This window comes from Sinocyclocheilus grahami, unplaced genomic scaffold (genome assembly GCF_001515645.1).
Source record: "Sinocyclocheilus grahami isolate Dianchi unplaced genomic scaffold, SAMN03320097.WGS_v1.1 scaffold827.1, whole genome shotgun sequence".
Classification (NCBI taxonomy): Eukaryota; Metazoa; Chordata; class Actinopteri; order Cypriniformes; family Cyprinidae; genus Sinocyclocheilus; species Sinocyclocheilus grahami.
The window spans coordinates 137,535-163,460 of NW_015506006.1; the positions used below are offsets into that span (position 1 = coordinate 137,535).

Sequence of the window (25,926 nt, forward strand, 5' to 3'; positions counted from 1 at the left end):
AGAGTATTAGTAGGCTTAGGTTAAGGTTAGGGTTGGTAGAATGTTGATGTACTTGCAAAGTTACTTATAGTCAGTTTGTCTGTTGGGGACCCGTCAAAATAATCAAATGGATATTACATTTAAAATAGTTAAAAGCAAATATGTCTTATTACGCATTCATCTGATCTGATATCTGATCTTATGGCTGTTTGTGAAAAAAAAAATATTATTATTATTATTATTATTATTACTATACTTATAAGTGGTCTTTGATGGCTTTAAAGTAGCATAAAAAAGATGGCAAGATATGAGACTTATAATACATTATAACTATGAGAAATATAATCCATTGTAATTTACGTGGATGCAACATGTTCACTGTGTGTTATAAATCATCATACTCTTAAAAGCTATAACCACAAATAAGTAAATATTATAAAACATTAAAACTGTTCTTATGAATATTCATAAGATGATATAACATATTATAAGGGTTTTTATAATGCATTCATTATAATGCCTTAAAAAAAACGTATGTGTATTATAAATATGGGCTTCATAGAAAGTGTTACCCTCATTTTTTATTTTTTTTTACTTCATCAAAAACATCCATTCTGTAAGTAATTTGGCCCTGCTTTAATAACCTGGTGGAAGAGCGTGTAAACAGCATGATGCAACCCGCACACATCCTAATGGAATGTGAACACAGACGAGAACTAAAGTTTTTAAGTCAGAAAGAAAAACGAGAGAAACCGGATATGTTGCAGTCAGATGCAATAAAAAAAATGTATTATTATATATACAAGCATGATGTATATTCCCCCCATTTTTCAGTCCTCCTGTTTTCCCTTTTGTTGTTCTCACGTTTCTCACTTTCAGATGTACCCTCTACACTCCCTCGTTCACTATCATTATTTTAGACATTCATGAGCTTTCCTTCCTCATAACACATACAGTGTTTTCACTCATTTAGAACTGCATTCATTTTCACCCCTGCCTCACTTCCACCATGTGTTCATCTCTCCCTCATAGTTACTCTACAACAGACAGGATGGCTTCGCTGGGGCTGCTCTCTCTTGCCCCTGCCTGCCAGTACAGGGGTCTGTTGGGGGAGAGGTTTGCCCAACCAGAGCAGTATGTCATTCTGGATCTTTATTTCCCTGATTTGCATTGCCATCCAAATCTTTTGCCTTCATAATCTCAGCGTTCGGCGTTCAGCTCCAAGAAGCGTATGACTGATTTTTTAATTCCCTCCAAGCGCCGTGTTTCTTTCCTTCTGTTTCTCCATCCGCTCGCTCTCTTGTTCTTTATCCCCATTTCTTCCTCTTTAATTTCATCGCATGACGTAGCTGTCTTTTTCAATCTTTCTCTTTAGGCTTTATTAGAGTAATCTGACCATCATTTACTTGTCTCGGCCCTCCTAACCATCCCTGCGTATCATCGCAGCCACACTTTTTCTTTAGCATGCTACCTCTCTCTTTCTCGCTCATGTCAGCCCTCCCTTCTTTCCCTCCATCTCCCTCTCTCTCTTTCTCTCTCCAGGCCCCCTGTTGCTGCGTGCTACCAGAGCCGTGGTGTGGAGTTTGGCTGAAGCCGAGAGGAGCAGCTGGGCCAGGCTAACGGGGAATGATAATGACCTCAGAAATCTGCTCCTCGCTCCACAACAATAGGGTGCTCAGTCTAGTGGAAAATTGTGTTCATCAGCTAGCTCTGCTCACTTACTAATTGACATTGCCAAATATTTAAAGAACAATTGGAATGCACAGGCTTAAAAAAAAAGAAAGAAAGAAAAAGAGAGAAAATAAAGATCTTAATCCATGGATTACTCTTTTTTACTCTTCTTTCGCCTTTGATTAGAAGATAACTATCGCGAAAATGAAGATTGGGGGTGCGGAGAAGAAGAGGCAAACTTTTCATGTCATTATCTGCCTCATGTCAGTGCCGTGATGTTGACACAAAGGCTTTTTTATGTGGCCTGTCAATGGGGTTAGGAGGGAGAGAGGGAAAGAAGAGGGGAGAGATACTCATCAGTGCATGATGAATGCCACAGCATGGCTGGGACTTTGACACATGTGTCTTTCTCTCTAAATACTGCTTTTAATCTACATAATGTTCTTGCTTTACACCTCCGTAACTTGTGTTTACGCAAGTGCGTGAGAGAAAGAAGGGTAAACAAGAGAGAGAGAGAGAGAGAGAGAGAGACAGTGAGAAGGGGAGGCAAATGGAGAAGGAGGATTCTTCTGTCATGGTATCATATGGCTGGTCCTCCATATTTAATGAGACAAAGGTCAATGTATTCACTTGCTCTTTCACATGGGAGGCACCCCAATCATGCCAAAGTTAACTTGTTCAAACAAAGCGCCCTCCCACCCAGATATGCCATTTGTATGCGCTGGTTTGAGAGAGAGAGAGAGAGAGGCGGTTTCATTCCAGAGGAATTCAGCTCTGACAGAGTAAGACAGCTGTCGCCCTCCGCTCACAAAAACCGCAGCACCATCCAACCTTCCAGCAAATCAACTTTTTGTTTTCGCCAGTAAAGAATGTGACTGTCAATAATGACACTTTGCATCTACTTTAGTGTGCACTAATTCAAAACTCTTCGATTTAAGGAAAATAAAAAGTATTTTTTTCCCCTTCCTGTTTTCTTCAGCAGCCCGATGATGATATTTTCATATTCCTCAGTCAAGATGGTTCTTTTTTTTTCTAACAAGTACATTTATTAGTTTACAACACACCATTATCTCGTTCAAAGTGATGACTCCTTTCCAGTGGGCTGAAAGACGTCATATTGATGCATTTAAAATATTAATATTCAAACTCTCTGCCTACCCCAGTATGACAGCCTTCTGTTGGGGAAAGATAAATATTATGTTTTAATTATAAAAACAGAAAACAGAAAATGAAGAAACTGATGAAAAAGTGCGGCCCTGCCAAGGAGGCTTGTATGCAAAGGTAAGCAATGTTTTGGCAAAGACATGGAATTAAAATCTGGTATACTCCATGCGGCTTATGCTCTCTCTCTTTCGCGCTCTCCTTTTCTTTCTTTCTTTCTTTCTCTGAGCAGTACATAGCTCGCCGTCGTCTCCATAACCAAGCGGGGAATCCTAACAGGATCATTAAGACATAAAACAGACTGATAAATGTTTCATAAGGACTGCCCGTTGATAGCCTCACAGGGGTACGGTGAGCACAGAGAGACGACACTCACGGAAGCTCTTTCATATACACTTTGGAATACAATTGGAATTTTAAATATAGTGAGGAAAAAAGCAATGCTAATTCCCTCTATGGGTAGTATTTACAAATTGAGAGAAAGGCAGGAGAAAAGGCGAGCGAGAGTATAACAAGGGAAAGAGAGAAAAAGTGAGCATGTGAAACAGAGAAATCAAATGAGCTGCTGCTAAGGGGAAATAAATTGCCCTTTTATTGTTGAAGCGTGCACAAAAATACTAAGTCTACGTTTATCTAAGACACGTCAATCAACAGAGCACACTGACAATTAGCACGTTGAATAGAACTTTTATCATTTAAACACACCAGAGTCCTGACCCACAGTACTGAACTAAAGCAGTATAATAACATTTTTCTCACACACCATGACATTTTTTTTAATTATTACACTTCAAAAAAAGATGACAGATTTAAGAGAAGGAACACTGAGTTGCAGAATATGCATAGGAAGACTGAATGCAGCATTCAAATTAAATATGAGAAGGTGGAAAAAAGCGAGAGAGATGCATGCTGGGTGAGAGGGCAGAGGGTGCGAACTATAATGAAGGTGAATGATAGGAATAAACATTGACATAATTCTTCCCAAGGTCTACAGTTCCTAATTAGCACATGAGAGAGAAATGTAGTCTGTCCTCATTTTAAAGATTTGGGAGAGCGAAAAAGAAAATTAAAGAAAGAGAAAGAGAAAGGAGGAGCAGGGGAGAGGGAATATGACAGCGGTGCCATTAATGATTAGTAATAGTCTTTTGTCTCACAAAAGCTATTTCTTGTCATTTTAGGGCTCAGAACATCTTATTTTCAGTCACAACAGCCTTCATCAGATGTGTGGACATTCAGAAGTACAATCCCAAATAGGAGTTCTTGACCACTCAAACATAGTTTGTGAACTAAAAACTAAATTTGAATGAACTTGAGTAGCATAATTTCTCCTTCTCTAAACTGAACAAGTAATGTAATAAACATCTGCATGAAACTGATGCCATAGGTCAGAAAGGATGAACAGGTCTGTGCCTCTGTGGATAGTCGTGCATTTTGCATAGCAGTTTGGGTTATTTCGACTTTAATTACACCACAATTACATTGTACAGCAAGTCTGCATATGTAATTACTCCAATTTGTAATTGTGTAATTAGATGAATATCCATGCTTTATAACCTAAGGCATCCATTGGCAAATCCAATTTCAATTTGTATGGAGCAAGTGTTTCGCCCAAAACGGCGGCAAGCTGTAAAGACCCGGGGATATACTGATAATCCTTGCCATGTTAAAATGCTCTTCCTCTTAACAATATTTAGACATGGAGGATTCTCAACTGGAGGAAAAACACAAGGCAGGTTTGAAGCCTTAAGCAACAGAGATCCGGCAGTAGAAAAAAAGGATGTTCATGAAGACAACATGCTTGTTTTACATGGTTTTCTCAAGTTAGTAGTACAAGTTCAAGGATGTCTTGACATAAAAACAAGGGAGGAGTATGGTCCTTAATAAGCATTCCATGGGTGCCACACAGGGCCTGATATGAGAAATGTTAGTGTACTAACTTTATAAATACACACTGTAAAATAATGATTTTTTTTTCAAAGTTGTAAATAAAACTTGAGTATGTTTTACACTATTTCAGTTTTTCTACTTCAAAATTCCCCATTTAATTTTGTTATTTCTTGTTCCTTTGTAATTATTTGTTACATTTACAAACTATTTCTGCGTGAAAACTGTTTCAAAGTACATGCAGCTTGTAGTATTGGTATTAGTATATGAGTGTAGTATTTGTTTTACAGTCAATCTATATTCAGTGTGAAGCTATGTAACAATTAAGCTATGTATATGATGCGTGTGTATGTATGTGTACACACACACATACACACACACACACACATGCATGTTTGTTGTGTTGTGTTTTGCCATTCATTGTATGCTTCTGTTAAATACTTCCTCTCTCTCTCTCTCTCTCTCTCTCTCTCTCTCTCTCTCTCTCTCTCCTCTCTCTCTCTCTCTCTCTCTCTCTCGCTCTCTCTCTCAGCTGTCACTCAAAGTCCCACAATAATGAATTCAGAAACACTATCAGGAATGAACCCCCCTTGTTTATGAAGCCCAATTCAGACTGCGGAATCTGAAATAACAATAGATCCCCTCCTCAGTCAAGCCAATCTTGTAATGATAATAAGAAATAAAAGAGAATAGGGAAACATTTAATAAACTAAAAAAAGAGAGAAGGAAAGAGGTGGAAGAGATGTACAGAGTCTGGAAATGCTATTGCACAAGAAGCATATTTAAGGTTGATTATTGAGAGGAGAGGAGAAAGGCCTTTAGAGGACATTTTATCTGTCTCTCTCTGTGTTTAAACAAGTGCAGTGTCAAAGACAAAAGCGATTGTGTCAACCTTCTTTCACAGTTGAGATGTTATTGTTGATTACTGTAATTCAAGTTTAACTCAAAATTGCAGTGGGTAGGTGGTTTAGAGGTTGGGTGAGCTTGCTGAAGGGAGACAGAAGATGAATCTGCCATATGTTAAAGAGAGCGTAATGTAAAAAGCAAATAAAATTGACACATGATAAAGGAAGTCTGTTCTCTTTGGGTTAGAGGAACGAGCGAGATATTAAAAGTAAAACAGAGGTATGATATGCCACATCCTGTTGCATACTACATAAATATATACACCCTTCCTCCCCCCAAAATGAAAAAAAAACACACATGGGTGTATATATATATATATATATATATATATATATATATATATATATATATATATATATACATACATAAAACAGGCCATGACATGTATTTTCTTGTTTTATCCTTGCTAATTAAAATAATTGAAATCATCTTCATGAGAGAAGAAATACTTTTCTCCAATGCTGGGCTAATAAAGATACGTTGCACTAAACATTAAAGCACCAGTAGGTAAAGAGACAGTGCAGCAACACTTCCTTCCCTGTACATCACACCTTTAGTTTGTAAGGGTTTGTAAAGTACATGTGTTGTGTCATGGCCTGAAAGTGCAGCCCTCTGAGAATGTGCATGCATACTTTTAAATAAGTATGTCAGAGAATCTGCCAAACTACCTGCTCCTTATTATGGCATCATTCCCCCATAAACACACGCACCTCCCTGTGCTTGCAAGCAAAGAGACCTGAAGGTCAATCTCAAGACAAGAGGGGGGCCTGGCATTATGCCCGCTGCACAGTGAGAGCTCCCTGCCTGCTCCAACTGAGCTGGGCAGCGATGTGGGATTTCAGCTGGTGATCACACTCTACCTTGACACTACCTCACACACAGTCGGGGGAGGGGGAGAGTAGGAATATATATGACAATATACATATATATATATAGTGGGCATCACTAATTAAATTATGAGAAAAGTGACATCAAAACACCAGATACTAAAAAAAAAACCCGTACAAGTGTATACAGAGCTACAGAGTTTCAGGCTACAAAGTTCAGAAGCTGCAAACTGATTATACTGTAGGTTCAACAATCACTCACATTATGAGCTCAGTTACTTCTGGGTGGCACATACTGTATCTGGGAGGGGGACACAAAAGAAGTCAGATTCAAGAATCATGTGAAAGGATGTTTGCCAAAAAAGCTAAGATTTTCAGCCAAAAATGTAAAACAATATGTGTGGCATGAATGTAACACTGCCCACACCTCAAAAACGCCATACCTACAGTGAAGTATGGTAGCGCTAGCATCATGCTGTGAAACTGCTGTGGGCATTGGGTGTCTTGTTAAAATATAAGGAACAGAGGATGGGCCACAATTTTGGGAAATTCTGCAAGGGAACCTTAGCAGTTTCAGCCTGCTAAAAATATCTGGGTGAGAGTTTCAGACTTTCAACGATATTAAATTATCCAAAACATATGGCCATATCTGAGATGTCAAACCAACTGAGAATCTGTATCATTACTTATATAATTAATAGGTTATTATATTTTTTTATTTTTTAAAGAGAAATAGAGAGACAGACAGCGAGAGAGAGAATATAGATTATAGCAAAAGAGCATGCAAATGGTAAGATGGTAAAAGAGGGAGAGAAAAAAAATAAGTAATGGTGACATTGCCAAAACATCCCAAAACCAATTTCTCAGATTTGTGTTTATTAAAACTGGTCTACTTATGTACAATAAAAGCTATGAGAGTGCCAAAGAATCAATAAATAAATTGTATTTTCATTCTCTATCCCATGATTCAGTTAGTGCTTAACATTTTTATTACTAAACACTAATCACTTTAATTCCAAATACCCTGCCAATCTAACAAAAGCTTGAGAAGAGTTTATAAAATGCCATGAGCTAAATCTCAAAGTAGTAGTAAGAGAGATGCAAAATAAAGAAAACTTCCTGCATTAAAATTCACTGGATAATTACTTCTGTAACATACCCTCCTTTCTGTTGAGGAGTGTTTAGGTTTAATAGTCTCTGTAAAGAAAATAGGTTTTATCTTCTTCTCATTTTCATTAATTCCTAATTGGGGTGGGGGTTGTCTGTTATTATTCCTTAGATTAAAATAAACATAGCCCACTGCATGTTCAAACTCATCTCACTACATGAGGGTGATAAGGACTGGGAATAAATAAACAATTTCTTCTTTGCTGTTGAAATTAAGTTGCTTAGAGCCTTAAGCTAAGCCACTTTTTTTATTTTCTTTTTTTTGATGACTTAAAAGCACATTTTACCCAGCAAATGAAGTTCATTTTTTTGACCTGCTTTATATGTATATCTTTAATTAGTGTCTTGTTTAGCTTAAGCTAACTGATTATCACATAGACGTGACCTAATTAACAGCCATGCTGCTTAACAGTGGCGTACCACCCCAAGGAATGAGAAAGTTACCTTTAAAACTTCTGTAATCATTAGCTGCAGCTTCACTTAATCCCACTAAACATACATTTTTATCACACAAGCTCTGAGTTCCACAGATGGGGCGGGGTTTGCTGTCCCTCTCCCTTCCAGCAAGATGTTTTAATCACTCGTAACATGCCCATACATCCACATAGGCTTTCCATTGTGAGAATGGAATATGGATGTTGTTTTTATATAGTTAACTTCATAGTTAATGGAAAATTTTACGGATGCCAAAGGATAGCTAAAGTATGGAAATGTCATTAATTAATTAGTTTAAGAACACAGTAAATAAAGACACTAACTCCTTCTGAGGGTGTTTGAGGGCTATTTGAACAGTAACATTAACTGTCAGAGTTAAGCATTGAATGTGCTGCTCAGATTTACGTTGGCATTGCTACATTGCTAGCACTTTTGATCACCTACCCACCACCTAACTGCAACATCCCAATCAGCCATTTTCTGTCTGAAAGAACCAACTGTCAAGAATACCAAAGCGCAAATGCATTCACTTCCTTTCATTGGTTTCAGTGGTGGCTTCACTGCTTTAGCTGTCTATTGTTAACTATTGCTAAAGTCGACAGATAACTTTCAAAGCTTTAAAAGCCTGCTGTCACGTATTCTAAAAGACCTTAGCATTTACTTTACACAGAGAATATAGGCTATGATGATGATGTTTGGTGATCGATGTCTTACTGAGACTCCTTGGTAAACACAACTAGCATGCTAGTGCTATGTAGGGATCTGAACCCCATTGATACTGACATCTTACCAATTCATATGGCATAGTTTCTTCCTCATTTGTTCCTACCCACTGTGAAATTGATCTCTTAGGGCTGTAATCCTGCTACTTTGTAAAGATTTCATTAGATAATTGCTATTTAAATTTACTGTAATTACAGACAGTTGACCGAAAAGCTAATTTTAGGCATTTATTTAAATATATACTTTTAATACTTTATATATATATATATATACATATATACATATATATATATATATATTGCATCCAAATGAGAGAGAGACCACGAAGCTAGACATTTCTTATATTAACTAACATACTCTATGATTAGCTCAGTGAATAATAATAAAAAAACATAGACCTGGCTAGAACAAGCGGAGTGATACAAAATTGTGAAAGGGCATTCCAGTAGCGATACCAGTACAATATATCACGGTTCTCAACCAATCAGAATTGAGAACCAGATCAAACTGTTGTATAAATATATATACATACAGACTGATAACTTTCTTACCTGAAGAAGGAGAAGAAGGGTGGGGACTGTCATCCTGCACACTGCCCGTTTGGGAGTGTCCGCCTCCAGCACCGCTTTCCTCTGTCACATTGGAGGAGCCTGGGGTGGTGGATCGGCTGATGGACTGAGATTCAGGGTCGCTAGCTGAGCCACGCCTTTCGTCCAGACCATGGTGGGAGCTGTCCTCTAGGGTTCGACGGTCCTTGCTGTGTACCCGGGAGTGGACCACCATCTGGTGGTAGGTTCTAAAAACTCTGCCACAGTCAGGACACTCAGTTGCTTTCTCTTTCAAGCCAGCTAGGCTGTACTCAAGCCCTTGGCCCAGGCCCAGACCCCCATGGTGAGGCAAGAACTCACGGTGGCTATCAAAGCTTAGACCCTCATCTTTCAAGGGCATCATGCCTCCACTTGTCTTCACTCCATGAAGGACATCAGGGTGTTGCTTCTGTTTGGAACCATCACTAGAGCCTAAGGTTGGGTGCTCAAGCTTGTCTTTCCCAAAGAGAACAATCCCAGCTGCACTGGCAAGTTCATCTTCTTGTCCATGCCCCCCATGGTGCTGCTCTTTTGGCATGAAGGAGCGTTCCATAGCCATTCCACGAGCCATAATTTGCCAGGCTTGATAGCTGTTCAGGGGGTCCATCTCCGCCACCTTTGCTGCGGCTTGCAAGCGCTCCATACAGCTTGACTTCAGGGGGGGTACCAGGTTCAGGCAACCCAAGAGTGAGCGCTTCTCATTTTCCCCTAAGCCGTGGCCCATGTTGCCCATTGGGTTTAGGAGCCTTCCAAGCATCTCCTTCTCCTTCATAGCTATACCAGCCTTGGCCAGCATCTGGTGCTGCTGTTCAGCCAGGCCTTGCTTGTCGGGTGTGAGGAAGCCACTTTGTAGACAAGAAATGTAACGTGAATACAGATTGGCGTGGGCTTCTTGAGCCAGGCTGCTCATGCTGTTCACAGAGGGTCCATCTTCATCAGCTCCTCTGCCTATAGGGGGCTTGCTCTTGATGGCCAGCTTGTTTAGGTGTACCTTCATGTGATTCTTAAGGAACCAGGGCTCCTTGAAACGGCGTCCACAGATCTGGCAGCAATGCTCAAAGGAGTCCTTGTGTTTCCGCATGTGGCCTTTCAAAAACCAAGATTGACTGAAGACCTGGCCACAAACCTCACAGCGAAATTCATTGTTGGGCTTCTCTCCATTGCCAGCTCCCGTGCCTTGTCCCTGGGCTGATTCAGCTGTGATGTGGGTTTTCTCCACATGGGAGATGAGGTCCTCCTCTTGGGAAGCAGCGAATTCACACAGGGTACACTTGTAGGGCTTGTGGAGAATGCGAATGTGGCGATCTAGCTCCTCACGCTTCTTAAATTTACCCTTGCAAAATGTGCACCGAAATCCTTGGGCTGGATTGAGGGTTTGCTCATCTTGCAGGTTGGCACCTGCGGGCTTAGGTGAGGCAGACGGCTGGCTCAGTCCATCAGGTGAGCTGCCGATACTAGTTGGAGTGAGCAGGCCACAGGCAGAGCCAGGCTGTTGCTGGTTGTGACTCTGAATACCCAAGTGGGCTGGAAGAGGTTGAGAGGGTTGCAGGAAGCTGCTCCTCATTTGCTTATCACGTAGAATGGCCCTCTCTTCAAGTTCATGAAGCAGTCTGTTTTCCTCACGTACACGACCACGGCCCTTACCAAGATTTCCCAGCTTATGGGTGCGGAGGTGGATCTTCAAGTTACCCTTTTGAGCAGCTCTATGGTCACAATAGGGGCATTTAAAGGGCTTCTCTCCAGTGTGTGTACGCATATGAAGAGACAGAATGCTGTTAAAGCGGAAGCGCTTGCCACATAGTGGACAGGGGTATTTGCGGTTCTTACGGGCATCATCTTCTATGTCATTCATCTGGGTCACAATTCCCAAGTTCTGCCCATTGAGAAATTGTTGCAAATCAACACGACCATTGAGACCACTCAGGGCACCCACATCCATGTCACGGTTAAGCTGGTTGGCCAGTAAGGCCATCTGACTACTGATTGGCTGATTAGCTAAGGCAGCGTGGGTTTTCTCATCCAACGGGGTGGCTGCCTTTTCCTCTGGGATCTGTTGGCGACTCTGTAGTTCAGGAAAGGCATGACCCAGCTGAGCAGTCAGCTGATGAAGTTTCTGACTGATTGGGTAGCGGCCATTAAGTACTGCATTGCTGAGATGGGTGTCAGCATCCGGGACCACCGAGGATACACCAAGGCACAAACTAGAGTCCTCCATCCTAAAGGACAAAAGAGACAAAACAAGTCTTTAGTACACTGTTCAAAAGCAAAGAACAGCAGGTATACAGTCAATACACACCTCCTTCTAGCCTTAAGGCATCATTAGTAAGCTTATTGTATTATCACTCTGCACAATCAACAGGAAATACTGCACAATATATAAATGAAAGTAAAATGATATGCGGAACAGTAACAAATATCAACTAGAAGTAAAGGTGCAATAATTTGAACAGAACAGGTCACAGCACACTATCTTCACCATTGTCTGAGAACTGTTCTTGAAGAACACCCACTCTGCTCTCAGATTTCATGAAAAATAAAGACCTTTTCTCTTAGACCTTTAGAAATACTGTATAGTGTGGTGAAGGTCATATTTCCAAGTTAAATAGCATCACAGCGTCAAGTCTGTCTTAGACATTAGCACAAACACAAAGGTGTTTCATTTTTTGCTGAAGTGGGTGTAGAGGTGGAAAACAAAACTGTAGATATATTATTTTGTGTGGATCTACATTTCAGATTGTATACTGCATTGTCTGGCAAAGAAAATCACACCATTAATTCAGTTCATTCTTGAGTATCCCTTTGTATGTCAGCAATCTGACTATGGTGTGAGGAAATGGTTAACAACGATGACTGTACTTCAGTGACAAGTGTGAAGAAAAAAAAGAGCGAGTTCATCTCCCTCTGATTTATGAAGTACTACATGTACTCTCACACTTGGGGAGAGAAGCTGGAACTCTCAGAACTTTTTCTCAAACAGTAACACAATTTTTGAGGCAATAATTACCCAGTAAACACGGCAAGGCGCCGCATAATTAAGCTACTTGGTCCCATCCTATCAGAATCCCACCAATTACACGCCTTAATGAAACAGAGCAATGTTATTGTCATGAAGCCGCTGCAATACTACAATTATGATATTAACAATAGCACTTAAAACCAAGGGGTTACTCCAGTAAACACAAGCCCTTATCTCACTGCTGCGACACTTGTCTTGGCGTAATTTTCCATTAAGAGGCACATTATGTTTGATGCATATCATTCTGTGTTCACCTTCTTTTTTCCCTCTCTCTGTTCTCTCACTCTCGTATGGCTTCCGATGAGAAGAAAACAACAGTTGGCGTTATTGAAAGGGTTCCCAAAGTATCAGAGGCTTCCCAGTCATTTAAAATGGCCACAGAGTGTCCCAATGAACCACCAGCCTAAAACGAATACATGAGTAGTGCCTGTTGTTATCTAGATAGCTTGTGCTTATTTAGCATGCTACTCATCGTCTTAAGGAAGGATAATGATGTTGCTGCATTCCCCTGAAATTGACAGGGTCAAGCTTCAGAAACAATAAAGTGAGTTTTGCTTTGGTCAACAAAATATCGTATAATATCTCATTAAGCTGATTAGTATGCTGCCTGGTAACGGTGGCTATGCGCTTTAACACATGATTATGAATGTGAAATAAATGCACTGTGGTCATTTTAACAAAGACAATGGCAAGAGCAGGTGTTCAGGAAACTGCATCTAGAAAGACTGAGAAGAGAGCTTTCTCTTCTCTCTGCATTATTTGGAAACACATGCTGGTTTGTCTCTCACACTCATCGCCTGAGGAAGGGTAAAATGTTCTGGGCTGGGTAACCCACACCCTTTGGTCATTAATAAACCTTTAAAATGGTGCAGATTGACCCAGATTACTTATTAGAGTGGGACTACCTAATGACTCAGCACCTGGGCTGCTGACACATTATATTTCACTCTTCCTCACCGCAGTATGACAGCTCCTGTACATGTTTTTCACATGCACAGGGAAACAAATAACTAATTTCTGTGTTGACAAGCAGTTCAGACAACCAGTTGGAGGAACCTATTGGTCTGGTACAAAAAAGTGCATTTTTAGAGACAAATACACAAAGACTAACAAACCAGCACACACACACACACACACACACACAGTCTGCTGTAGAAGGCAGTGGGCTTGGAGCACATATTTGCTGATGCTCTCATAAGAACTCTAATAAGGGCCGCCTGTTGTTTAGCTATTTGCTCTTCCTACGCCATGTCGGTTGCAGTCTTATCTCTCCAACATGAATAAAAACACTGAGGCCACTTCCAGTCACTGCTAAACACACTGTGGGCTGCTGCTGAAAGCCATTCCTCTTTTGTCCAGAGCTATGACTCTGAGGAATTTAAAAGAAAAAAATGCTGGTATCTGGATGTGAACAATGCACTGTAGGTGTATTATGCATTTAAAGACTGAGTATGTTATAAACACACTCACGCGTGTAAGCACATGCGCAACAAATTACACATGGCTAAGCAGTTCTGTGAGATTTTTGATATTCAGCAAAATATAATACAGGAGTAAATGCAAGACAAATATAAATCATGGATGGTTCACTCTGCCAGGTCATGTGATTAAAGCAATGGTCCTCAGATAAAGGCCTAAAAAAGCTGGGTGATGTTTGGGTTTAGTGCAACGCCTTATGACTTTGGAGTTTCTTATGGGTAGCGAGTTGTTCAAATTGCTTTTGTCAATGTCGCAGCAAATTCTGGCAGATATCAGACGAGGCCCTTTTTGAATATGGCCAGCATGCCTTCTGCAATATAAATCTATGATTTAAGCGAGGCATGATGAGCAGTTGCTCATTTGGAGAGATAACTGCTTGCCCTTTTCTTCAATTTGATTTCCTTCTTTATCTTTACCATATAACAAAAGCAGATAGACAGACACAATGTGAAATGAACTGACGAATCCAGTTTGTTTTTGAACATAGCCTCGCCTGACGACTGTATGCAAATTAAGTGCATTAATATGCCTTCCTTGCTCCCAAGTCATTTCTTTTTTTTCTGATTAAAAATTACATTTCATATGGTTAAAGAGGTGTCACACACACACAAACACAAACACTCACTTCTGCAGAGGCAAAGTATGACGTTTAAATGTGAATGAAGACGCCTGATACAAATACACCCACAAACAATAACACACACAGTCTGCAATATTTTATAAGAGCATATATAAATAAATTAAGAAATGAATACATTAATAAATAAATTTGATACTGGGAATACTTTAAGAGAGGCATCACTACGGAACAGTTATCAGTAAAGTGCATATTTTCTACAGTATAATTAGAAGAAAGCCAAAAGCCTTATCTGAAATTAAACAAAGTCATTAAAATCTAAATACATCTGCTCTTAAACATTGCCATGCTTAATGCATATCTGAAAAAAAGCCTCTGAACCAAATTTGCAGAGCTGCTAGCAAATTTGGGGGGCATTTTGTCAAAATGTATACACTGTCGTTTTAATTCAGAAGAAAGCAGAAAAAAATGTCATGCACAATTCGCTTCTTCATATTTTCATGTGGTTATTATTTTATAGCTGTACCTAGAAGCAAATTTAAAACACCCCACTTCATAAATCTACAGCACATTTAAGGTTTCAGTGTTTTGCCTCTCAATATTTCTTCAGCGAAGCACGTCTCTCTTATCTGCATTTGTAGGATGCCCTGCAAAGTTTCACTGCCTATCTTTCCTCTGTTAGAAATGCTAATGTCTCACCTATTTGGATCAGTGCCATTGAGTCGTGGCCCACAGCATGTAGGCCTGACAGCAAACACGGTGGTGGCTCCTTGTCCCAGACCCCCGTCTCCCTCTTCCCCTTCCTCTCTCTCTCTCTCACTCTCTCTTTCTCTTCGGGCAGGGGCAGCTGGGTTAGTCAGGAGCTAGACGAAACGATCGAGTCTCAGCGGCCTGATACTACCTGTCACACGTAGCGCAACAGCAGCAGCGTGCTCTAATTAACGCGTGCACCTCTTGAAAAGCCACTGAGACTTCCTTTAGAGCACTGTCACACAGGGCCCAGTGGCATGCAGCTTTACAGTCTGTGGTTAATACTGAGCCTTTCAAGCAACATGGCAAAACAACCGGATTTATGTCTTATCTTTACCTCACTTTACATCACATTCTGTTCTCTTTTGCAAGCTCTGCAAACCACATCTTAATTAGAGGGTGCACATGCCAAAATCAAAATGCTGTCCTTCTTATCTTTGCTTTGTCAAGCAGGGCCATTGTTTCAACGCCAGAGAACATACTGTGTAATTTATGCCTTAACATCCCTTGCTAAAGCTACTGTATGAGTATATAGCAGGATCTATATATCACTATGAGAAATGCAAACACACCAGTGCACTTCGTGGCAGGTGTGATAAAAGTGGCAAATGTGATGCACTGACATTAAACAAAGGTGCATCTAAGATATTTTAACTGATTGTGGTTTCTGATAGAGCCTGCAGTAAGAATTGCAAAGTGCATGAATATGTTTTGCTTTATCTAGCAGTTAGATAGCTTTTGGGAGGGCCAGGCTTTGATTTTGGAACCTCAAGGTGAACACAACTAAATTAAGGCCTCTGTAGCGACAGAATATTACATTTAACTTGAGGTACCTGTGCGCGTTTGCGTCCTTGAGCTGGTCCTCTAGTGGCTTCTCGCAAATCAACATGGAGGGCAGAATCAAGGTTCCATATAAAACACACACACACACACAAACTCACTAGCACACAAAAGTAAACTTTAGCCTTGAACAGATTCTGAACGAAGAGTTTTTAAGTGTACAGCTAACCTCAAAGAGGACATAAAACCCATCTAATCCTTAAATGTTCTAGATTACACAGCATGTTCAAGCCCTAAATCGAATAACACAGAGCAGATCTGGCTCTTTCAGGCTTTGTGTCTTGTTATAACATAATTTTGGTGTCCTTCTGCATCATTGTTTGGGAAAAGTATGTGTACATTTACAGAAAACGGTGGTTTCAAGGGAGGAGAAGGCATCGACAAGTGAAACAAACCGAAGTCAAAGTATGCGCGAGTTGAAATGAAAATAAAAATATAGATTGCAAGGCCATTAGCTGCTCTGTTGTTGTGAAGCTTTATTGACCAAAATCCATTGACTAATTACTATGCAGTGGCTGATTAATTAATTATGAAAGAGGTCATCGTTATTGATAAATCAATCATTATTTACAGAAAGTGCAAAAGTCAGTTTTATTTTCTCTGAATCATTAGCGGACCCCGTATAAAACAAAGAGGAACTAACAGTTTGGTGCTCAGAAATGGCTGCCATGTGTTGCATATTTAATGGATGGAAATGGCACTGCATGCTATGCACTTATGGGAATATGGCCAGGAACGTACAATAACAAAATCATAAACCGATAGCGATGGTTAAAATCATTGCACGCTTATCAGAAAGGTCCGATCTGTCCTTTTCTCTCTCTTTCTCTGCCCATGTTTAGTCTGTTGCAGGTGGTCTTCAGAATAGTTCTAATTAATCCAATAAAACATGGCTTGTTTTTCTTCCTCCCGATGCTCTTTGACTGAACTGGATTATTAGAGGCTGTAATGAGGCATTAAGCAAAGGTTCCCAGCACAGAACCGAAACTGAATCAAACTGAAGAAATGCACGCAACGCAGCCTGAAAGGACAAACTCGTTCTCATCCAGCAAACAGCTCGCTGCATGATGCAGGTTGTTTTCTTATTTGTGGTTAGACAGTAAGTGACCTAATTATACCTAGTTCATAGGTTGCGAAGCCACCACAGACAAATTGTTACAGTTACAAATACACACGGGTTGCGTCGCCTTCCTCTCTACACAGTTCCCTTCTATTAGCTCAGCCTGCAAAACTCTCTCAGTCTCTGCCGGTGTCTGTCTCACACAATATATCATTGAGAGCATCTTAAGAGAACATTTCAACAGGTAGTTCAGCTTTCAGCTAGCTTTCAGCATCCTTGAAAGGATGAGCAGAGAGAAAAATGCTGCTGCTTTTATCCTGTGTGTCTGACAGGCTTGTTGGGATGCCAGGGGAGGGAAGATCAGTGGAAGACCAAAGAATGCCCACAGTTCATTGTCCTGGCCTGCTGCATCTTCATCCTCATCATCATCCAGAGGCGGCCTGAAGCTCAAAGCCTCCCTTTATGTTAAACATGTGCAGCATTATCCCGAAGACCAGCAGATGTGCTCTGTATGTGTGTGCGAGAGAGGTACAATGGTAGTCACAGCGTGTCGAGCCTCCTGCCTGTAGATCTCAGACTGTGAGAAGGGAAAAAAGATGGATAACTGTAAGCATTTGTTAAATTGTAGAGGTGGGTTAGAGGGGGGTCTGTACATAAAAAAGTGGGAGAGTTACAAAGAAAGCTGCTCACAAAGAAAGAAACAAAGTCAAGTGGCCAGTGATGAAGGCTAAAGTAGCATAAAACATACTTTACTAAAGGTCAATGTGATAATTAATCTCTAAAACTTTCCCTTGTAGTTTCCACACACAACTATGAATACATTTCAATTGTACATGAGGTGGCAGACACTAAAGAGTGAAAAAGATGAATTGAACCCTGTCTGACCTGACGATCTTTTGGCAGTCCCGTTAGAAAAACAGGGATGTGTGTGGCAGAGCTGAGCGAGCCGTGGTCGAACCAACCATCATGCATGACTACACCTCAACACAGAAAAGCCGAAAAACAATGAACACAGTGTGGTGATGGGCAAAAGGGCCATCATCCAAGCCATTACATCATCTTTCCTTATGCTCAGGACAGCAACTATGGGACAATACTGAGCGATAACCGAAAAAAAAAAAAAAATAAATAAATCAGGCCTCCATTGTTGGGAAAGAGTGCTGTTGTATCCAGCTCTGAACCTTTAAAAGAATAGTTCACACAAAAATTGAATATTTTGTCATCATTTACTCCCCTCTCATGTCATTTCAAACCTGTATCCTTTCTGTGGAACGAAAAAAAAAAAGAAGATATTTTAAAGATTTTTGTCCTTACAATGACAGTCAATGGGTTCCAAAACTGCACTACCTGCTTCTCGTTGTGAAGACAATATACATTTTTCAAAATATCTTCTTTTGTGTTTAATAGAAGAAAAAAATACATAATTTGGGGGTGAACTATACCTTTAAGGACACCAAAGAGGACCTGACTAAATGTGATATAAAGCTGTATCACAATCACTTATTTGACTGTTTGAAGGTGACAGTCTGTTTTCTCTCAACACCCTCTCTACCTCTCAGCTGCAGCGAACAAAGATTACCTTTGTGGAAAACTTAAATGTCAATGTAACCCCCAAATAAGTGAATATCAGAAATAATTGCTGTTTTCTTCTCACACATGCTGGTTTTGTGCGTATGAGTTTTGCATAATGACTCCAACAAGGGGTGTTGTTTTGACAGGTGCTGAAATCGAGTCGAGAGGAGAGGGAGACAAGGTTCAATTTAGTTTGTGAATATTTTAATTGTTGCATGGCTAATTAAAATAAAAGAGAAAAAAAAGGAGAAAAAAAGAGAGAGAGATGTGACTCAGTGTTTAATGTTACATGTGTGCATACATCGGTCCCGAATTGTGCCTCCAAGCCGGTCGAGGTAAGACAAGACAGTACAGGAGAGAAAAATCTGCCGCTACTTAAACATACTTACCAGCTCTTCACAACCGCAGCCTGTAGTTTGGAGTTTTCACAAAACAAATGTATGGCTAATTAGAGATACTCATTAAGGGAGGCAAGTCAAGTAATTATTTTACATCATGCCGCTGTTAATTGAATGATTCTTCAATGTCTTTTGAAAATATCTCCTTTTTTGTCTCTCCTTTCCCCCCCACACACAGAAAGAAAGGCGATAAGACTATAAACAGGTACCGTAGCCATATGCTCTTGAATGAAAAAGCCCTTCTGTCGTAGTAAATGGGCTTTTTAAATATTGAACCGCTGCATGTCTTTTTAATATGGCTGATGTTAAATCTTCTTTATTCTGTCACTTTGATAAACTCCCCAAGCTAAACTGAGGGAAAGTTTCACTTTTGTGAGAAAGTCTGTGTGGAGACGTACAGTTACGAAAGCATTCTCTGTCCATACAGCATGTTTTTAAAAAGCAGCCCTCTCACATCCTGTTTAAGAAAGCCACTAATCTTATCAAAATCATCAGGAAGTCAGAGCTGACTGGTAATGTTCATGACTTTTTTACATGTTACATATATATATATATATATATATATATATATATATATAATTTGTTTTACTTTGCTTTATTTGTAATTTTTTATTTTTTTGTCTTCTGCTCTATTGTTTGTCTGTGAATGGTAAGACGAGATAGGCCTACTAAAGTGTTTCTTCTCTCCACAGTCGCTCATCTCTGCTGAGCAGAAGAGGAAGACCGTGGTGGGTGAGAGTATGTTAAAAAGCCTCTCTTTATTAAGAGAAAGGTGTGTTTTATTGTGGGCTAATTGTGAAGGGAGGAAGTGTGTGTGGAATGGGTGGACTCTGGAGAGAGGGTGGAGGACCTCAGGGAGATCAGGGCACATGTTTATTTATCAGGCTTTATCGGAAATGGTGAGGCCACAGATCCCAGCAGGATCAGAGACAGAGAGAGAGAAAAATGCTGCTCGACCACAAGCCAGGCAGAAAACGTTTACCTCCATGCCAACGTTACGCTGTCACACAACTATGATTAAACGACCAAAGCAGAGCTGGTCAAACCTCAAAGGCTTTTGTTTATATATATGAAGAAAAAAAAGGTTTATGATTCATGCAACAAAAAAGCTACATTCACTGTTTCTTTTTATGCAGAAAGGCAACAAAAATAAGCAGGTGCTGCACAGTCTGTAGCTTAACTGAGATATTTCCATGCAAATTAACATTTTATACTTGATGTTTCAAGGACCCATTTAGGGTAACACACTGAGGAGAACTTAGAGATCAAGTGTGCAATTTTTTCAATGTTATGAATAAATGAATAAATAAATAATAAAAATATGCAGAGCCATCTATGAGTAGACCATTAGTAGGTTGATATCCCCTAAAAGTGTAAACACTGTGGTGCTATCAAAACACTGTAGTTGAGTTGTTTTAACCTTCATGACCAGCATGATATAGCAACACTGACTCAACCAATAGCAAGTTTTGGGACTACTGATGTTTTTGACAAATTGCAGCTTGGGAAGTGTTCGGAATACCTTGTTTTTACCTAAACATTTTTACCTAAAGCCTTTTAATCACAGTTATTTTCAAGAGGAATGATTCTCAAACTAAGTAAGTGAGCCCTATAGTGACATAGAAGAGAACCCACGACCCAAACTATACTACCGCACACACACACTCACACACACACATATAGATATATATATATATATATATATATATGTATGAAGCGTTCAGATGCAAAAACCTCAAAGTGCCATCTGAAAATTTCTTCTAAAATGAGCATTTTTATCAGGCTCTTATGTTTATGTTCATTTATTTCACTTTAATGGCATAGAAAAGGACCTATACATTGCCATTAAAGTGACATTTCTGAATAGGAGCCTGATAAAAATGCTTAATTTAGAAGACATTTTCAGATGGCACTTAAGAGGCTTTTGCATCTGAACTCTTCATATATATATATATATATATTTTTTTTTTATATATTTTTTTATTTTAGAGCTGTCATCATAACGCGTTAACGCATGCGATTAATTTTATAATCCTTAACGCGTTAAAATAATTTAACGCAATTAACACAAAATTACTGAAACACAATTTCTATTCTAACCCTTTAACCCAAATTTGATTCTCTGCTTGCGATTAGATCATTTTAAGCCGCTAAACTCTGGGAAAGTCTTCAGTCCAATGATTCAGTAAGTGAATGCATTCAAACAATCCGTCCAAAACAGCGCTAATATAAAGGAAACCAGGCTGATTACATCAGAGATTGCAGAGAGAACAGAGACTTGCATTGCGTTTTCAGTGAATTATTAATTCCAGTGTGTTTCGCTTTAAAACGCGAGCTCTGTCATATTCTGTGATTGTCTCTGAAGAGCGTGAGCCCTCACACGTCACACGTGCTGTGTGAAGTACAGACTGAACGGATTGTCAACACATCCCACCGCTGTATGGCCAGATGAGACGCAAACTACGTTTCTCGACTGGATAACCAGTCTCGCTAGTAAAGTTTTGATGGATGAAGACTGCAATCAAGGTAAAGACGAATGCGGTGGCGTACAAGAGTCGTACAGTAAGCACGCGTGAGTCCGTTATAATAATGCATGTATGAGTGCTCTTGACGCACTGATCACACATTGTATTTATGCACAGGCACAGACATTTCCGTACAGTCACGTTGTTTCCACACACATTCACCATAATGTTTTGATTTGTCATGTTTATGTTGCTGTTTAGTTATTCTGAATAGATCCATGTACTGTAGTAGATATAGGCTATGCAGTCAGCAGGCGATTGGTTTAGGGCTTTTTTGGCATCTCCATGTAGTCCTGTTCGGTATCGCAACTTGGCTTCTCTAAAATGTAAAAAAGCTCTTTGGTGTTGCACTGTACACATACTATTAAAATTCAGATTTTTTTTTTCATTCATATGTGCTTATATGGGCTCCTTATATCATTTGGTTCTTTGGTGTCCTTTTGGTGTCTTTTTTGGAAAGTCATCTAAATTTCTCTTGAAAAAAGCTTGCAGAAAATAAAGATTTTTGAGAATCACCCTTCAATCTTTTGGTTTACTTTGCTGGATATAGCAAATGATGACAAAATAAAAATTTGAAACAAGATAAATGGTCTATGCTTAATTTCATGAAGTGTGCGATTAATCGCGATTAATCACAGAAAAAGGATGTGATTAAGCAGATAAAAAATGTTGGTCCCACTTTAAATTAAGTGGCCTTAACTACTATGTACTTATATTTAAATTAATAATTTGGTGCAATGCACTTATTGTGTACGTACATGCTTTTACATTGTACTTATATTTTAAAAATACCTGCATGTAATTACATCTGTAATTAATTTCTGTAATTACATTTATAATTACACTGTTGACCCATCCCTTACACCTTAACACACCCTTAATCCTACCCAATCCACCAAACCTGTCCCTAACCTTACCCGTATCCCACCTCAATAGCAGCAAAAGTGTTTTGCAATACAATATGAACACAATAAGTACACTGTACTGTTACTATGGACACATAGTAGTTAAGGCCACTTAATATAAAGTGGGACCCAAATTTTAATCGATTGACAGCCCTGATTTGTATATATATATATATATGTATGAAGAGTTTAGATGCAAAAGCCTCTAAGTGCCGTCTGAAATTTTCTTCTAAAATTAGCATTTTTATCAGGCTCATATGTTTAGGTTCAGTAATTTTACTTGAATGGCAATGTATAGGTTATTTTCTATGCTATTAAAGTGAAAGAACTGAACATAAACATATGAGCCTGATAAAAATTTAAATTTCAGATGGCACTTAGAGGCTTTTGTATCTGAACTATATATATAGTGTATATGTTGTTGTTGTGTTTTTAGAACGCTTCAAAATCTTTAAAGTTAAAAAAAAAAAGTTTTATGGCACTTCAAAATCATTAATCACTGGTTTAAACACAGCATATGAAAAGGAGGCATGACTTTCACATTCCCTATATTTAAACAATCCACTTTGCTAGCAGGAACAAAAGCCTGAGAACAAGGTACCAAATACATGGTGCCACTGCTCAGGGTTAAAGCCAAGCCCACTTGACCTGGAAATCATAGCCTGTTAAGAGTAAGGCCCTCCACCTGCGGCATTTGTGCATCAGAGTTTAACTGATGGGGAAGAGACAGAGGCACAGTTTGAGAGAAGTCTGGGTTGGCCAGCATACTATTCCACATGTCTCCACACTCAGTCCCTCGTTCTTCTTCCCCTGGCCAGCTCGACACATTCTTATCCTCCTCTCTGCCCTTTGTGACCTTGAACATGATAACACATTCATCCTCTTTCAGGGGAGGGCTGCCACTGTGACCCGCAGTCAACGGGAGAGGAGGAAAGCAAAGGGAGAGAAAGGAAAGATAAGTTCATAAAACCAAGGATGTTTTAGTGAAAAACGGCCTCCCGGTATGTCTCAGTCCCGAGAGATGCGAGGTGGGCACGTGGCTCTTTTGTTCGAGTGGGGAGGAATTACACATATTCCTCCCTTCATCTGTTTTGGTTTGGTTCGAGCTGCCATGTTAACATGTTGTATGTGTTACCATTGCTCGCCAGCACACCTCACGTGCTGATCTCCGTATGAGCATCGCTGGGGAGGTCGTGACCTCTATGCACAATTTGGCTGTCAGAAGCTACACAGCAGCCGGGTGAGGAGATGGGAGGTTTTTATAGTGTTTTATACAGCTGGTTTAAATTAAAATAGACATAAATGAGTTGATATTATGAGAAGGGGAAACAAATATGATTGAAATTTATTATTTAAAGGGGTCATATGATGCGATTTCAAGTTTTACTTTCTCTTTGGTGTGTTACAAGCTGATTGTGCATAGATAAGATCCCTGAAGTTGCAAAGACTAAAGTCTCAAAACCAAAGAGATATTCTTTATCAAAGTTAAGACTCTGCCACGCCCCCCTAAAACGGCTCGTTCTAACACGCCCCCACATATCTACGTTACTATGTGGAAATATTAGCATAATGCCGCCCAAATGTGCACGCAAAGAAAGAAGGCGTGGTTTCAGTAAACGCAGTTAGTGTTGAAGCAGCCATGTCAGGGAGACGCTGTGTGATTCTAGGCGAAAGCAAAAGCACTTTATTTGGCCTTCCAGAAGTAGATGCATTTAGGAATCTTTAAGATTACTTACAACAGAACAGCAATGCATTTTATGGACGACCGTTTCGTGAACCTAGGAGAGGAGGTAATTCTGACTTTGTTATGACAATCTGGCGCTTCTGAATCAGCTACTGTTTTGTTATGTGTACTGCAAACACATACCAGCTTCATCACTGTGTCTGGAACTAATGACATTATTTACTGTCTTTACATTTATTTTGAAAGATTAAGCTCATGATTAGACTGTTTTCTATATTAGTTCAGTTTAGTATTTAGGAGTGCATTATTTTAACCAAAAAATGCATTTAAAGTTTACTTTATTCTTTACAACTTTATTTTTATGCTGTGTTGATTATAATATCTGTTAACACTAGAACCGCCACGGGGTACATTTTACCCGTGGCTGTTTTTCAAATGTACATAACAGATTTAAAATAAAACATTCAAGTCTCCCAGTCATTGACTTTTACTAAAATTATGTAATTTACAATCCAATGTTGTTAAAAATGATTTAGATAAAACCAGATCAAAAAACGGGGCATTTATACCTATAAGCGCCAGCGGGTCAAATTTACCCACCTATATAATGCATGTATTTTTGCGCTGTCAGTTTCTTGCCGCTTATATTTTAACATTGTACATTTCTAGGCAATGCCTTTCACTCACTGATTTAGCGGTTATCAGTTTCATAAATAAAGTCAAAATGACTAAAAAAAGGCGATCTATGGAAGGTAGGTATTAGAAACACTAAATGCCATGAGTGATGGAGAGTCTGATGGTAAGTTATGCGTCCTGGATTGGCTCAGCATCTGACGGCTCATCTGACAGTGATCCAGACATCATATTTAGATGTTTCAGCCTAACGTTACTCTAATTGGTCAAACTTTGGTTTAATTATTCGCTTATATTTTAACATTGTACATTTCTAGGCAATGCCTTTCACTCACTGATTTAGCGGTTATCAGTTTCATAAATAAAGTCAAAATGACGATTTATGGCAGGGATGGGATTAGAAAAACTAAATGCCATGAGTGATGGAGAGTCTGATGGTAACTTATGCGTCCTGGGTTGGCTCAGCATCTGATGGCTCATCTGACAGTGATCCAGATATCATATTTACAAATATATCATATCATATTTCAGACAGGCAGAGCTCAGTGATTGGCTTCATCACAGCCAATCAAGTGACAGAGACCTGATGATCTACATCCGTGTTAGGCAACCCAGTGTAACAGGTGTCACAATGGTTACTAGGGCTGTTTATCTCTGAATAAAACCATTTTTTTGATTACCCAACGTTTAATGGTGTTGTTCTCTTATTCAAATTATAAATGATATAACAGAACAAATTAATAAATATTTAGGTGAAGCTGTGCGCTTGAATTTGTCATCGCATCATCCTATGCAGTGTGGTGAATTATTATTGCTCATTATTGTCTATAGGCTGTTTTAGTCATTTAAATAGCATGGGTTATCTTAATATATTGATTAATGACATTGTATTATAATATTACATCACCCAAATATTTAGGCTACTACCTTCTAATTTCCGTTGTCAGTGCAGGCTTTTTTTTTTTTTTAGCTTAGGCTACTGACTGTTATGGATTAGTGTAGCCTGCATTAAAAAGTCTTGAACATAAAACAGCAGGATAAACGTGGCATAATACTGTGAAATAATATGTTCTTTATACATATAAAAACAGCTGTCATGTGCGTGGGTAAAATTTACCCCGCTGGTGCTTTTAGGTATACAGTGACC

General features: G+C 39.4%; 1 protein-coding gene across 5 annotated transcripts in view; it reads right to left on the reverse strand.

Moving 5' to 3' along the window:
- Positions 1-25,926, reverse strand: part of LOC107562530 (zinc finger protein 536-like) — a 207,366-nt gene that overhangs the window by 86,118 nt on the left and 95,322 nt on the right. For 4 of the 5 annotated variants that reach the window (XM_016247158.1, XM_016247159.1, XM_016247160.1 and 1 more), the window contains exon 4: positions 9,305-11,556. In XM_016247158.1, coding sequence (XP_016102644.1) covers positions 9,305-11,555 — 2,251 coding nt within the window. In that variant the 5' untranslated portion in view covers position 11,556. Of the gene's footprint in view, positions 1-9,304; positions 11,557-15,111; positions 15,267-25,926 lie in introns of those variants that run through there. The other variant, XM_016247161.1, reaches the window with a different exon arrangement.